This window comes from Vanellus vanellus, assembly GCF_965231255.1.
Source record: "Vanellus vanellus genome assembly, chromosome: 2".
Taxonomy (NCBI): domain Eukaryota; kingdom Metazoa; phylum Chordata; class Aves; order Charadriiformes; family Charadriidae; genus Vanellus; species Vanellus vanellus.
Genome location: NC_138906.1, coordinates 134,901,493 through 134,914,529, shown reverse-complemented (window position 1 = coordinate 134,914,529; position 13,037 = coordinate 134,901,493). Strand labels below are relative to the sequence as shown.

Below are 13,037 nucleotides of genomic sequence, written 5' to 3'. Positions count from 1 at the left end.
AGGCAGGTCAGTCCTGTGAGGGCCACCACTCTGCAGAAAAGGGCCGTGTGACACTGCTGTGCAGGACATTGTTCTGTGGCTCACCACTGTGTGGGAAATGGCTGTGCAGGACATCGTTGTGTGAGAGGGACATCATTGCTGTGGGGGTCACTAGAATGTGGGACACTGCTGTGTGGGATATTGCTGTGAGGATCATCACCATGTGGGATGTTGCTGTGAGGGACATCAACTGTGGGAGACAGTTCTGTGGGGGGCATTGTGGGTCATCACCATGTGGGACGTTGCTGTGAGGGTCATCACCATGTGGGACGTTGCTGTGAGGGACATCATCATGTGGGATGTTGCTGTGAGGGACATCAACTGTGGGACGTTGCTGTGAGCATCATCACCATGTGGGATGTTGGTGTGAGGGACATCAACTGTGGGAGACACTGCTGTGGGGGGCATTGTGTGTCATCACCTTGTGGGACGTTGCTGTGAGGGACATCACTACGTGGGACATTGCTGTAAGGGACATCAACTGTGGGAGACACTGCTGTGGGGCGCATTGTATGTCATCACCATGTGGGACGTTGCTGTGAGAGTCATCACGATGTGGGATGTTGCTGTGAGGGACATCAACTGTGGGACGTTGCTGTGAGGGTCATCACCATGTGGGACGTTGGTGTGAGAGACATCAACTATGGGACGTTGCTGTGAGGGTCATCATCTGTGAGAGACACTGCTGTGGGGGACATCGCAGGTCATCACTGTGTGGGTCCCTGCAGCGCGGGACACTGCTGTGGGGGGTCTATGGCTGAGTGGGATGTGGCCGTGTGGGTCACTGCTGTGGGGGACATCACTGCATGGGACATGGCTGTGTGGGCGGCCGGCGCGGTCCTGCCCGGCCCTGCCCGGCCCTCCCTGCCCGAACGGGCCCTCCCGAACTGTCAGGGAGGGCCGGGCAGGGCCGGGCAGGACCGCGCCGGCCGCCCCCTCCTCCTCCGCCCCCGCTCCCTGCCCGCCGAGCCCGCCCCGCTCCGCCGGGTGCCGGTGGCGGCCGGAGCGCGTAGCGGTGGCGGGATCCTCACGTCGGGGCGGCACGGTGATGGGCGGCGCGGCGCTGTCGGGAGCGCTGTGGCTGGGGCTGCTGTGGGCCGGCAGCGGGGCCGGCGGGAGCTGCGAGGGAAAGTGCTGCGAGGGTCGGGACGCCGCTTGTGTCGGCGAGGGATGGAGGGAGGGAGGGGGCTACGGGACCTGCTATTGCGACGGAGCATGCCGGCGAGCCGGGGACTGCTGTCACGACCACGGCCAGGCGTGCCCGGGTAGGTGCGTCCGACCCCCCCGTCCCGTCCTGTCCCGTCCCGTCCCCCGGCCCTGGGGGGGGGGTGGTGGTGGTGTGGGGGGTGTCGGGGTGGTCCACAGCCTCCGAGAGGGGCCGAGGGGGTGGGGGAGAGGGGAAAGGCTGAGCGGGGAATCCCCCGGGCACCCCCCTCCCTTTCTCCAGGTATAGTTAGCTGTTTGCTTGTGGGTGCTTTGCGGGCTGGAGGTTTTCGTGGGGTTTGGGGATGGGGAGTGGGGTAAAGGGTCGGCTTTGGGGGGGGGAGGCTCTTCAAAGCCAAATTCTTCCCCGGTATCAGCAGCCTCGGGGCGGGTGCGTGAGCAGGGACCGGGCTGGGACCAGGCTGGGGCTGTGTGAGGGTAGCAGAAGGCACAGGAGTGGGGAGAGAGGCTTTTAACACACTAAACTTTCGCAAGGTTTCTGGAGCAACTGTAGCGCAGTGCCTGGGGTCTGCCTGTCTGAACTTATTTTCCGTCTAAAATGTGATGTTGCTTACTTTTCACTCCCAAATACGCATCAATTACAGTGGGGATGAAGGCTTACAGAAACAACAGGGAGATTTGTTTAGCACCGTCTGTGTCTCTGAGCTGTTTCCTTAGGCCTCGCCAAACAAGTATCAGGGAAATAATTGGGGAAATCCCCAGGCTGAGGTTTTGTCCTCATTTTTAGGGGCAGGAATCAGCAAGGATCCGCCGTCGAGGCAAGGACTTCAAAATGAGCGTAGGGGAATGAGCGAGAGTGTCCTCTGCCAGGCTGTGGGGGAAAAGCCTGGCTCCCAGGGGACCAGTGACAAAGAGGGGAAAGTCACCCAGTTCTACCAAACTGGACCCAGCAGCCTTGTAGGTATTTACACCCCCTCTTTCCGTGGTGTTTCTACCCTTTGCGGTCTTCACAATTTATCCTCCCTCCCTCCGTCTGCGACGAGGGACACTGCCGTGGCTTTACAGGTGCAGCGCCAGCACTCAGCCAGCCTAACGTCTCTTCCCAGCCTGCTGGGTGCACGCCAGCCTACAGCCAAAAAAGTTGTGAGTCTCCGCTGCACGGTCCTGCTAATTAGGGTGTATTTAGCAGGCTCAGCGCCGTGCTGACGTAGCCACATAGCTTTGGGACCCAAGTTAGCTTGCGGCTGCCTGGTTTGGGAAGGGGGAGTACGACTGTGGGATGGTGTGTAGGCTCATCCTAGGTGATGTAAAGCTGCACAGAGAGACTCCGCAGAGCAGAACTCTGACCCCGGGTCTCCAGAGGAAACACGGTCAGTTCTTTCCCTGCTAAACAATCTCTGCAGAATAACAGAAGGGAAAAAAAAAACATGCTCCCTGAGGTCTGACAGAAGGTAGCCTCTTTCAAATTAGCATTTTTTTAATATATTGATCTTTTGTTCAGGAAAATCAGTTGGGGGAGAACTGACAGCATGCTTGCTTGTCATTCACTTGTAGCATATTGCGTCTTTTTGGTAAATCAAATGACATTTAACAGTCAAGTATAGTAGGAGAGAGCTAATAAAGGTGTGTAGCGCTAGCACTATAGGGAGCACTATAGGGAGCTGTAATCTGATAAAAGTTTCTACGCTGTTAAAAAATAAGCTGAAACTTGTGCTCTAAAAGTAGACTTTTTTTTTTTTTACCATGACTTCTGTCATGACTTCTGGCACCCGATGATGCCTTATAGTTTTATCAAGATGGTATCTTTTGTCTCGAGCGCAGCGGTGGTTGCCTCGAAAGGCAGAATGTTTGTGCCATCTCCATCCTGTACCCTGCATGGACAGTGGGTGCTCTAGATCCAGGCAGGGAGATGGAGTCTCAGTGAAGTCTCTCTCTTTCCTGCACCAGAGCTGGAATTTGACAGTCTCTGGTGGCCCAGTTCAGGCAGCTAAACCCACAGGAAACTATTTCTCTTTTGTCTCTTGCCTGTTGCTGGCTGGTTTGTCTCCCCGCAGTGCTTCGCTGCCCGCTGGTACGAGCATCAATGCCAGCACCAGCGAAGGGAGCAGGACGCTTTGCATGGGTGTAGCATGTGAGGAGAAGATTTTGGCAGCCTGGCAAGATGGTCCTGGAACTCATACATCTACCACCTACAGAACTGATCACAAGAAGTCATTCTTTTGAAGGCAAATGATCATATATACTTTCTATTGCAAGCAGCCACTAAGTTATGGTTCATATAAACAGAAATTCCAAACAGCTCCAGTGGGAGTTTGCATCAACTTAGCTGGAAATTTTAAAGTTGTTTTTGCTCCTGTTGGATGTTGAGGTCTCACCATTGAGTGTTTATAAATTCCGTCCATGTGTTTAATGACACCAAGGGTGTTTATTGGCATAGTTCACTCCAAAATGCTGTTTTGAATGTAGAGTTCGAAAAATTTAAACCAGAAATGTGAAGAAAGGTGACCAGTGGTTCTCGTGCTACAGCCAGTTTGTCAGCCTGTTTGGCACTCATGATTTCAGCACCGGCTGCAATGACATTTCATCCCTTTGCAAATACTTAACAGGACAAAGTATTTGGGGGAAGTGTGAAGTGCCTCAAGTGTATGTAATCAAGAAATGTGTTAGGAATAATACAAAAACAATGCTCCAAAACAGTAGAAACCACTGAAAGGAGGGGCAACCTAAAGCTGCCAATGCCATGGTTAAATTCTGTCGTGCCTAAAAATCGTAGTCGGTCTGGTACTTTTTATAAATAGATAGTTCAGCAGAAGTCCATGGGCTGCTGAACCTATGTCCAAGGGGTTTTAAATACATTTCCTCATAGTTCTAACAATGAAGAAAGAATATTTTTGTGCATCGAGAGCATTTTAAATAGGAACTATTGTACAATGAGAAAGTCTGAAAAAGGAATGACCTCATCATTTGAATGGAAGTGGTTACTCTGAGAAAATTCACAGTTCCTTATACATAACAACATACGTTGTGCAGTGATTCACTGAAGCTACTGTAATCCTCTTTTTTTCCAGAGATACAAAAAAATTAAAGGGTGTGACTTGTAAAAAAAATTCTATGATTCAGTGTTGCAAATGGAAAAAACCCCGAGTCCTGACCACTCAACTTTGTTTCATAGGATAGCAATGTAATTTTCCTGTGTAGTTTTGAACTTCCAGGTGTCTCATTAGCTTCCATATTTGGTAGGTCTTTGAGCACAAATCCTGTCCTTCAGGTTCCTTTGACTTGCATCCTTCTCATTGTTTCAATGAAAAATCATCTACCATCATTGTGTTAATTAAGATGGACCAATAGTAACGTAGACAGAGATCATAGACATGTAGCTATGGGTCCCTGATACTTCTTTTTATATTTCAAGAGATGGGGCCATTCCTTTTATGTCAGCTCTGGGACCCATTCTCTGTCATGCTGGGGAATTTGACATCTTTCCAATGAGGCACAAAACTGATGTACTGTCCCTTAATAGTTGCTGGGTACTGACTGCAAGAGCGATGTTATTATCCCACTGGCTAAATTCCATTCTAGCAACCCAATATTCTTATTATTCCACATGACTGGGGCAATTCATGCTTCTTGTTCTAAATCTTGATGACCATAAAATTGCCGTGTATTGCTGCAGACGACCAATGTGTAACTGTTGGCTTGGTTTAATTCCATTAAGATGTGAAGTCATCGCTATATTTGTTATGCAGCTGCTCAGTCCCTTGGGGAGTTTTCTGCATGGAAAATGGGATCATAGAATGGTTTGGGTTGGAAGGGAACTTAAAGGTCATCTAATTCCAACCCCACTGCCATGGGCAGGGACACCTCCCACTAGACCAGGTTGCTCAAAGCTCCATCCAGCCTGGCCTTGAACACTTCCAGGGATGGGGCATCTACCACTTTCCTGGGCAACCTGTTCCAGTGTCTCACCACCCAGTCAGCAAAGAGTTTCTTCCTAATATCTAGTTTAAATCTATCCTCTATCTGTTTAAAACCTTAGCCATTGTCCTATCATTACACTCCCTGATAAAGAGTCCCTCCCTATCTTTCCTGTAGGTCCCCTTTATGTACTGGAAGGCTCTTCTCCAGGCTGAACCACCCCAACCCTCTCAGCCTGTCTTCATAGCAGAGATGCTCCAGCCCTCTGATCGTCTTTGTGGCCCTCCTCTGGACTCGCTCCAACAGGTCCATGTCCTTCTTGTTTTGGGGGCCCCAGAGCTGGACGCAGTACTCCTGGTGGGGTCTCACGATGCTAGACCTTGTGTTGTCTGCATATAAAGGTGCTAATAGGGGATTTAAATTATGTGGAAATTCTTCCGTGGGTCATTCATGCAGCCAACTTGGAAAATAGTCAACAGATAAGGCAACTGGGCTAGATGACACTTACTGTCCTTTGGGAACTCTAGGTATAACTCAGATATGTGATCAGGCATTGAAGTCTACGCTTGTATTATTAAATAAAGTGGGGCCAAGGACTGTTTTCTGGCTCCGCAGCCAAGTGGAAAAGACTGTGATGTCCATACTATGTTTAGCACTTGTCCTGGCTAACTTGTGGTGGAGTCTAAGACATTTTTATTATTAGCACTGGTTTTCTTTTTTTTTTTCTAGTTCAAAATGCTTGAAACAAATGTCTGAGGGTTGTCCTGCAACATGTTAGGGTGGTGTCTTCACAGCTGCAGAGACGGTGTCACGTCTCTTGGGGCACCTCGATGTGTCAGAGGGCAGTGCCTGGTGGTGCAGTGCCAGGTATCTGCATGTGGCAAAGGGAGCCATACGCTTTTTCCATGTTATTTTCCAGTGCTGTTCTACAAATCATACCCAGGTGCTGTCAGGGAAGGTGTTTATCAGTAAGTAGAAGAAAATGCCGGAGAATGCTAATGGTTAAACAGGATGGGCAACTAACAGGTGGCCCAACATCCAAGGCTGCTCTGTGGTTCTGTTTCAGTGGAGTTCCTCAGGGCGTGGGGTGCAGCATCCTCGGCCACTCGTACGCCTGGCGCTGCCGGGCAACTGAAAAGTGGTCAAGTTTGGTCAGAACAGGTGCACAGTGAGAGGAAAGGAGGGGAACTGTAATAGTGCGGTAAGGACGTCTGCCGGCTAGCCTCTGTCAGGGGCTTTATCTGCTTTATGATGTCTGTAGTGCTCCAAGAAATTACAGCTTCAGTGACAGAGCAAACCCAGCAATTTCTGTGTCTTAAGAAAAGAGTCACAAACACCAAAGAGGGTATCACATTTTATTCTTTCTTCCCAATGTCTTGTACTGGCAGAATCCCAGAGGGCATAAAATATTTTCCTGAAATCGTAGTTTGGTCTCCTCACTTTCCTGCAACACTGATACGAGTATGTAACTAGTGGTTAAGCTGTAAAGCTTCTTGGAGATTTAAATTGTAATCAGGAAATATAGAAAAAAAAAAAAAGATGGGAAACATGTGATACGGTCCATTACAAGCTAATGGGAAACATGGGAGGGGAAAAAGCTTCATTTAACTAGATAATGAGACACATGGCCCAAACCAATTCAGAACCAAAGATAGCCCAACCATTGGTTATAACATGTATTTTGTACCATTCTCTAAGTATCATGTTGAAGACCTGCCTTTATAAAGGAATGCAAAAGCAAAATGAAATGTGATTCACACTATATGGAAAATAATTTTAAGCCTATTTGCAATGTGCAATGAAAACAAGTCGTTGAAGAACTGGGGAATTTCCATATCAATAAGAAACTCTCATATTAACATAGGCAGCATTAGGTTTTTATGCCACTACGTGCTACTATTTCAGTTACATGACATTAATTGTAACTCTATTGAAAAAGCAAGCCCATCAGAGGACAAAAAGCAGCTAATGATATATAGGGAAAGCAGCATGGACTAGTACAGCGCTGCAGTGTTTTGACTGCTTGTCTCATTTCTCGGTTAAGGAGAGCCGCAGACCCGGCCGTTCCCCGCTCGCCCAGCAGCACACCGTGCACCCATGGAAAGCTGGTACAGCCGCTGCTGTACACACACACTGACGAGAGGGGAAGCGGCCCGGAGGAATGCGGCTGCCCAACCTGGAGCACCTTCCAGGTGGCCTTTGGGAAAAGAGGCTACTGGCAATGGACCACTGGTCGAGTTAAATGTCCTCATAGGCCACAGGTTGAGGACTACTCATGTAGGGAAATGACTACTTATCCTCAGAGGATTCTTCCTCTTGATGGATGCCCATGTGCGAGACATTTTTACCTGTTCTTTCACTGCTCTGCCTGTCGAGGCTGTGTAGACTGGAAGTTCCCCGTTGGAGGGGTTGTGTTTGTTCCATCAGGAAGCACCCGGAGATCATCCCCATCCTGCCCCTCAGGGGTGAGAGCTCAGTACAGTTTTAAAGAGCTGTAGTATTCATTTTGACTGCTAAAAGTGAAATTGTTAGGTCACACAGTTTTCAAAACCTAGGGCTTGGTGTTCCTGGCGATGAGGCTAAGGAAAGCTCGGTTTCACTGAAACGTGAAACGGCTGTGTGTTTTTTACTGTTGTGTACTGTGTTAATGGACAAAAAAAAAGAAGACTTGTGTGTTATGTAGCTTCTTACTCGGGAATAATGTGTCCATCACCTGTTTCTGTGTTCTGAGAATCAGGCTGCAAAACCTTTTCTTCCAGAGTAGATTATTTGTATCCACCTGGAAGAAATCTTGCACATTGCACGTGCTTACATTGGCAAGATTGACACAGAGCTACTGTTTTGCCAGAATATAAATGAGAAACACAAGAGAAGGGAGAATTATAGATTGGAAAAATGTGTATCGTGCCTAATGAGAACTAGAAGGAGCATGCCATCATTATTAGATGCACTGCAGAGAATAAAAAAAGAAGGAAATGGCTGGTAAATAACAGATATGATAGATCCGCACATTTCTGAGCTTCGAGACAATACCGAAACTAAGAGATGCTTAGTCTGTTATTTACATCTCTCCTGGAAAGGTTAGCAAAAGTGACAAACATGAAATAAGGGCTCATTCTCTACATAATATGATGATTTAGTTTTTTTCTAAAGAACCTGTGTGTTATTTAATCAAAAGGGTGTTAGAGGCCATAAACTGGGCTAAAGGTTTCAACAGTTGCCAGAAAAATACCACAGAATACAAAACAGAGCATTTTTCTTTCTTCCTTCATCTGAGGCCTTCAGTGAGCTCACCTAATATATGCAAATTTCACAGATGAAGAGAGAATTTTTTTGTGCCTCTGACTGTTAGCCTGGGTTAGGAGAGACCAAAGGTACAAGTGCGTGGTACCTGTACTATCGATGCCCTGTCTGAGGGAAATGCAGTTTCTTATGATTCAACATTGACTTCCAGAATAATGATGGCACTTCCCCCATAATCTTTTGGTCAAGTTCAGAGGAAATTTGTGATCCATGAGAATTAAAATTCAAACATCCAGTGGACTGTTCTATCATTGGGCATGAGCAAAAGAGGGCCCTAAAATCACACTTTTACACATTTTATTTAGTACATTTAAATATCTGCATTGTTGTAAAGCTCTATCTATCAGTAGCTATACAGACACAGAAACACAACTCTACACACATCCCTGTATTGTTCTGAGACTAAATGAAACCAAAATTATCACCAAAAATTGTCTATGCGGCAAGGACCATGGAGCACGACACCTTGTGTTAAAACAGGGCAACAAAGCCGTGGCAGTAGAACTTATCTCAGCGTTGAGAAAAAGGTGTTAGAAATCAATCTGAGGGGAATCAAGAGGGCTAAAAGGCTTCCTGAATTCTGCTACTTTATTTTCCAGCCTTTAAACAAAGTTTGGTGGTGTAGAAACTGCCAAGGTAAGTCAGATCACTCACGGGTCTAGATAATGCATGAACTGGTCTCCTTCGGGGCTAATGCTGTATGCTTCAGAAGAGAGTGCAGAAGAACCTCACAGCTGTAGTGAAAGGTTTCCATGAGAAGCTGTTTCTTTCTGGACAAGGGATGGAATGGGGAGCCAAGCACTGCAGGCAGGTTTGAATGTTTAATTTGAAGATTCAAACTCCTAGAACAGCACTTAAAACCCTATAAAGTATGTAAGAAAAAAACCCACAGACACTGTCTTACTAGTCAAGTTTTTGAGAGCAATTTGGATAAAACAGAAGTCTTGATTACTGGTAATGTTTTAATACTGCCTTGCAGCTCTTCCATGCGTTGTGGGGGAGTGGAGTCATTGGAGTGGCTGCGCAGAACAATGTCAACCCGATCTGCGGATACGAAGGCGCTATGTACAACAGGAACCTAAAAATGGTGGGGAACCTTGTCCTGCTCTAGAGGAGAAGGCTGGCTGCCTGGAATACCTGACTTACCAGGGAGAGGACTGCGGCCATGAACATGGTATTCTCTCTTTGCTTTATCTGTACGTTGTGCCCGTCAGGGCCTTCCTTCATAAATTGTACTGATGTCAACGAACAGAAAAAAAGGACATCTATCTGCAGCTAGCTGGTTAAAAATACAATTTAAAACTTTACTTTCTACTGTCATATTGCTCTTTATTCTATTCTTATATTTTTTTTTCCTACTTGGGCTTTTCTTAATTTCTATTAACTAAACAATTAAGCTGCATGTATTCTTCCAGATTCTTGATTTAAGCCCCTAAGTATAAAATTGTCTCTGTGTAAAGTTAGAACACAAATTCAGTACAAAACCAGGAGACAGAGCTCCTTGTAGGATTCCAGCCCGTCCTGTTTCCTCACAGACTAGATGGCATGCATTTCTTCTGAATAAGGCGAAAGCTTAGCTGTAGGGAAGGGGGCCGAGGCTGATTTTGCCAACATTTTATCACTTTTTCAGTAAGTCAGTCAGCATCACCATCCACAAGCTCCTGATTCATTCACCCACTGTTACAGTAATTGAAATATGACTCAACGGTGCCTTGCTGCTTTACCGTAACTGTTTTCTTCCTCAGTCCCTGCTTTCATAACTACCTCTGAATACGGTAAAGAAAGAAAACGACGAGCAGCGTCTTCTCTCTGGCCTTCAGACAAAGAAGCGGCTGGGTAATCTATTTATCATATGCATGTGGGTCATCTTGTTCAATAGAAAATTGCTGGCTAGAGAAAAATGTAATTAAATTTGCAATAATTAAACAATAAGCTATAGCTCGTACTGTTTTTCTCTCCTGCAGTGCATTTGCATGTTCTAGATGTTTTTTATTACTTGCTAATTGTCCCAAATCAGACATTGGGGTCATGGTAAATCTGAGGATAGCATTATTTACTGTTTGCTTTCAAAAGCAGCTAAACAAATGTATCTGTAAGCATAAGTCTGAGAACAACATGGGCTGAATGTGATTGGTCTCAAGAGACCTTTTTTTAAAATTGATTGACACAAGCAATAAAAAATTTTGGTTACCAGTAGAGATGGTTATGAAGTTTAAATTACTGGGTCTGTAGGGCTCATCATTCTTTGCCCTATGCAATAAAGCCTGTCGGTATTCTTAAAGCCTCTTTTCCATTTTCTCTTTTAGCAGCACGAAAGAAAAAATATGGGTTACTGAGATTGTTTTTCAACATAATTTAAGAACACAGGACACAACCAGAAAGTGAAATTATACAGAAAACACTGGACTGGGGCGTGGAATGAAAAATAGTTCATGTAATGTTTTTAAGAATCCATTAATTAGGTTAGGGTCAGAAACAGACTTGTTAGCAATGATGTCTAACTTGTCCTTCACAAATAGCACCCTGTGATATGTAAGTACATTTAAAGTGTATACCTCGCTTGTGCTTTATCTATCATAACTAATTTAGTACTTTTCCTTCTGAGCAGATACTGTGTGGAATTTAAAACAGAATCACTTTCACACCACTGTGCTTTGGAGAATCGGCCGTACGCTCGATGGATGCAGTACCTACGAGAAGGACATACTGTGTGTGTAGCTTGCCAGCCTCCAGCAATGAATACTGACACACATCGTTGTTCTGGAGATGGCCATAACGCAGACGGGTAAAGAAAGCCATTTTTCTGCTGTCTCTTTGGTAGAAAAATGCAGTAACAGAAGTTAAGACTTCTCAAGGTCTCATTAAAAGCTCCATTTATTATACCTAAAAAATGAAAGAGCTCATATCGCTTGCAGAGCTCAGATTCACCCTAATCTGGTGTGTCTCAATTGGCTTTAAAACCTAGATAAAATTGGGAAATTATTTCAAAATAAGAGTTTAGCACTTTCAATGCTTTATTTGCTATTGTGAAGCGATGGTGTAACTTCTGTAGTGCAAGAGGTCTTTTTACAGCTATGGGCACTTTTACTTAAAAATGGTATTTCCTGCCACAATCCAAATCTGATTTCAGGTTTAACAGTGGTGGATCAGTACTCCTCTCTCTCAAACCTACACACCTGGTTTCTAGAACAGTAATTTTGAAAGTAGACATTTAATATTCAGAACAGATTTTTATTTGAGCTATACATTTTTTAATATGCATACTATTTAATACCTGTATAACCACCAGTCTGTATTCTATACTTCGGAATATAGTGCCTGCTCCAGAAAGCGTTTTAAAAGCTAGATGAGCTAGTTAAAGTTTTACATTATTAAGCAAATCTAATCTTCTGACATGTTATACAACACAACCTAGTAGCATGAAATATACCGTTTTCAGTGTTTTAATTCGTCATTTATTGTCACATTTCAGAGGTAAAATCTTACACTGGGAAGCAGTTGGCAACTCTCAGTGCAAAGGAACCTGGAAGAAGATTCGGCAACTGGAACACTGTTCGTGTCCCCTTGTGCATAGCTTTATTTTTACATAAAAGTTTAGAAGACTTTTAAAACAGCAACAACAAAAAGATTAAGAAAATTAACACCAAAGTCAAGAAACCTACATCTTTCTGCTGCATTTTCTGGAACCTAAACAAACTTTAAAGGAGTCAGAACTTTGGAAGAAGCATTTTGGGAAACCCTCTCTGCTTTAATACAAAACACTAAGACTGATCTTTGTATTGGAACACTAGAAGTATGTTTCCACATTTCTCTTTTGTAATTAAAGAGCTAATGTTTCTAACCGTAGTAGCTGCTTTTCCTAAAGTTTACTGGCTACGTTCCTGTCTACAGGCACTGCTCCTACTCAGTAGTGAGCCAGCCAAACATTCTCAAGTCTGAGGACAGTTACTGTCATCATTAAATAGCAAAGGTGAATAAAAATGAGAGTTTAAGAGCTAAAACTGGATATCAGTTTAGATCTTGTTCCTTCCCAATATCATCTAGACAGTTGTTTATACTACAAGTGGATAAGTATTCTTCCTTTACATTGCACTTTTTGTGTTCAGCCACCTTTATAAAGATGCACGACTAGTCAGCATTGTTAAGAAAGCAGTCTTGCTCAGAACTTTAAGTCACTAATACCCAATGTGAACTTTATGGCAGAAAAACCTAAACAAGTCTTTGTGACTAAAGCCTTGGCTAACAAAAAAAATTACTTATTACTAGTTAAAACTGCTCACGTACAATGATTAACATAGAAACCTGCAATATCAGAGCACTGGCAAGACTGCTATGCCTGTAGCTCAAATCCTTGTTTTGTTACCTATTACCTTGAACTATTCTTACAGCATTAAAGAAGATCCATACTGCACTTTCTCACTTGTCGGATACCTGCTATGACTTTTTGAATTGTTGGCTTATGGCTGCTCTAGTATTCCTTGCTGAAGGATAAAGCCTGTATTTTATCAAGATACTGGAATTCACAATGTTTGCTAAAAAGAAATTATGCCTTAAGGTTGAGGAAATTTACTGTTAAGACATGCGGCATCTCTGTGGAACCTAAAGACTACTGATTG

At 44.7% G+C, this 13,037-nt stretch overlaps 1 protein-coding gene across 1 annotated transcript; it reads left to right on the top strand.

The window, feature by feature from the left end:
• Positions 1-1,087: 1,087 nt before the first annotated feature.
• SBSPON (somatomedin B and thrombospondin type 1 domain containing) lies at positions 1,088-13,035 on the top strand (the record flags this gene model as incomplete). Its single annotated transcript, XM_082479644.1, has 5 exons — positions 1,088-1,304; positions 9,401-9,595; positions 10,167-10,257; positions 11,030-11,206; positions 11,894-13,035. 5 exons carry the CDS (start codon positions 1,088-1,090, stop codon positions 12,009-12,011), a joined length of 798 nt encoding a protein of 265 aa, XP_082335770.1. The 3' UTR covers positions 12,012-13,035.
• Between the last annotated feature and the right edge of the window lie 2 nt (positions 13,036-13,037).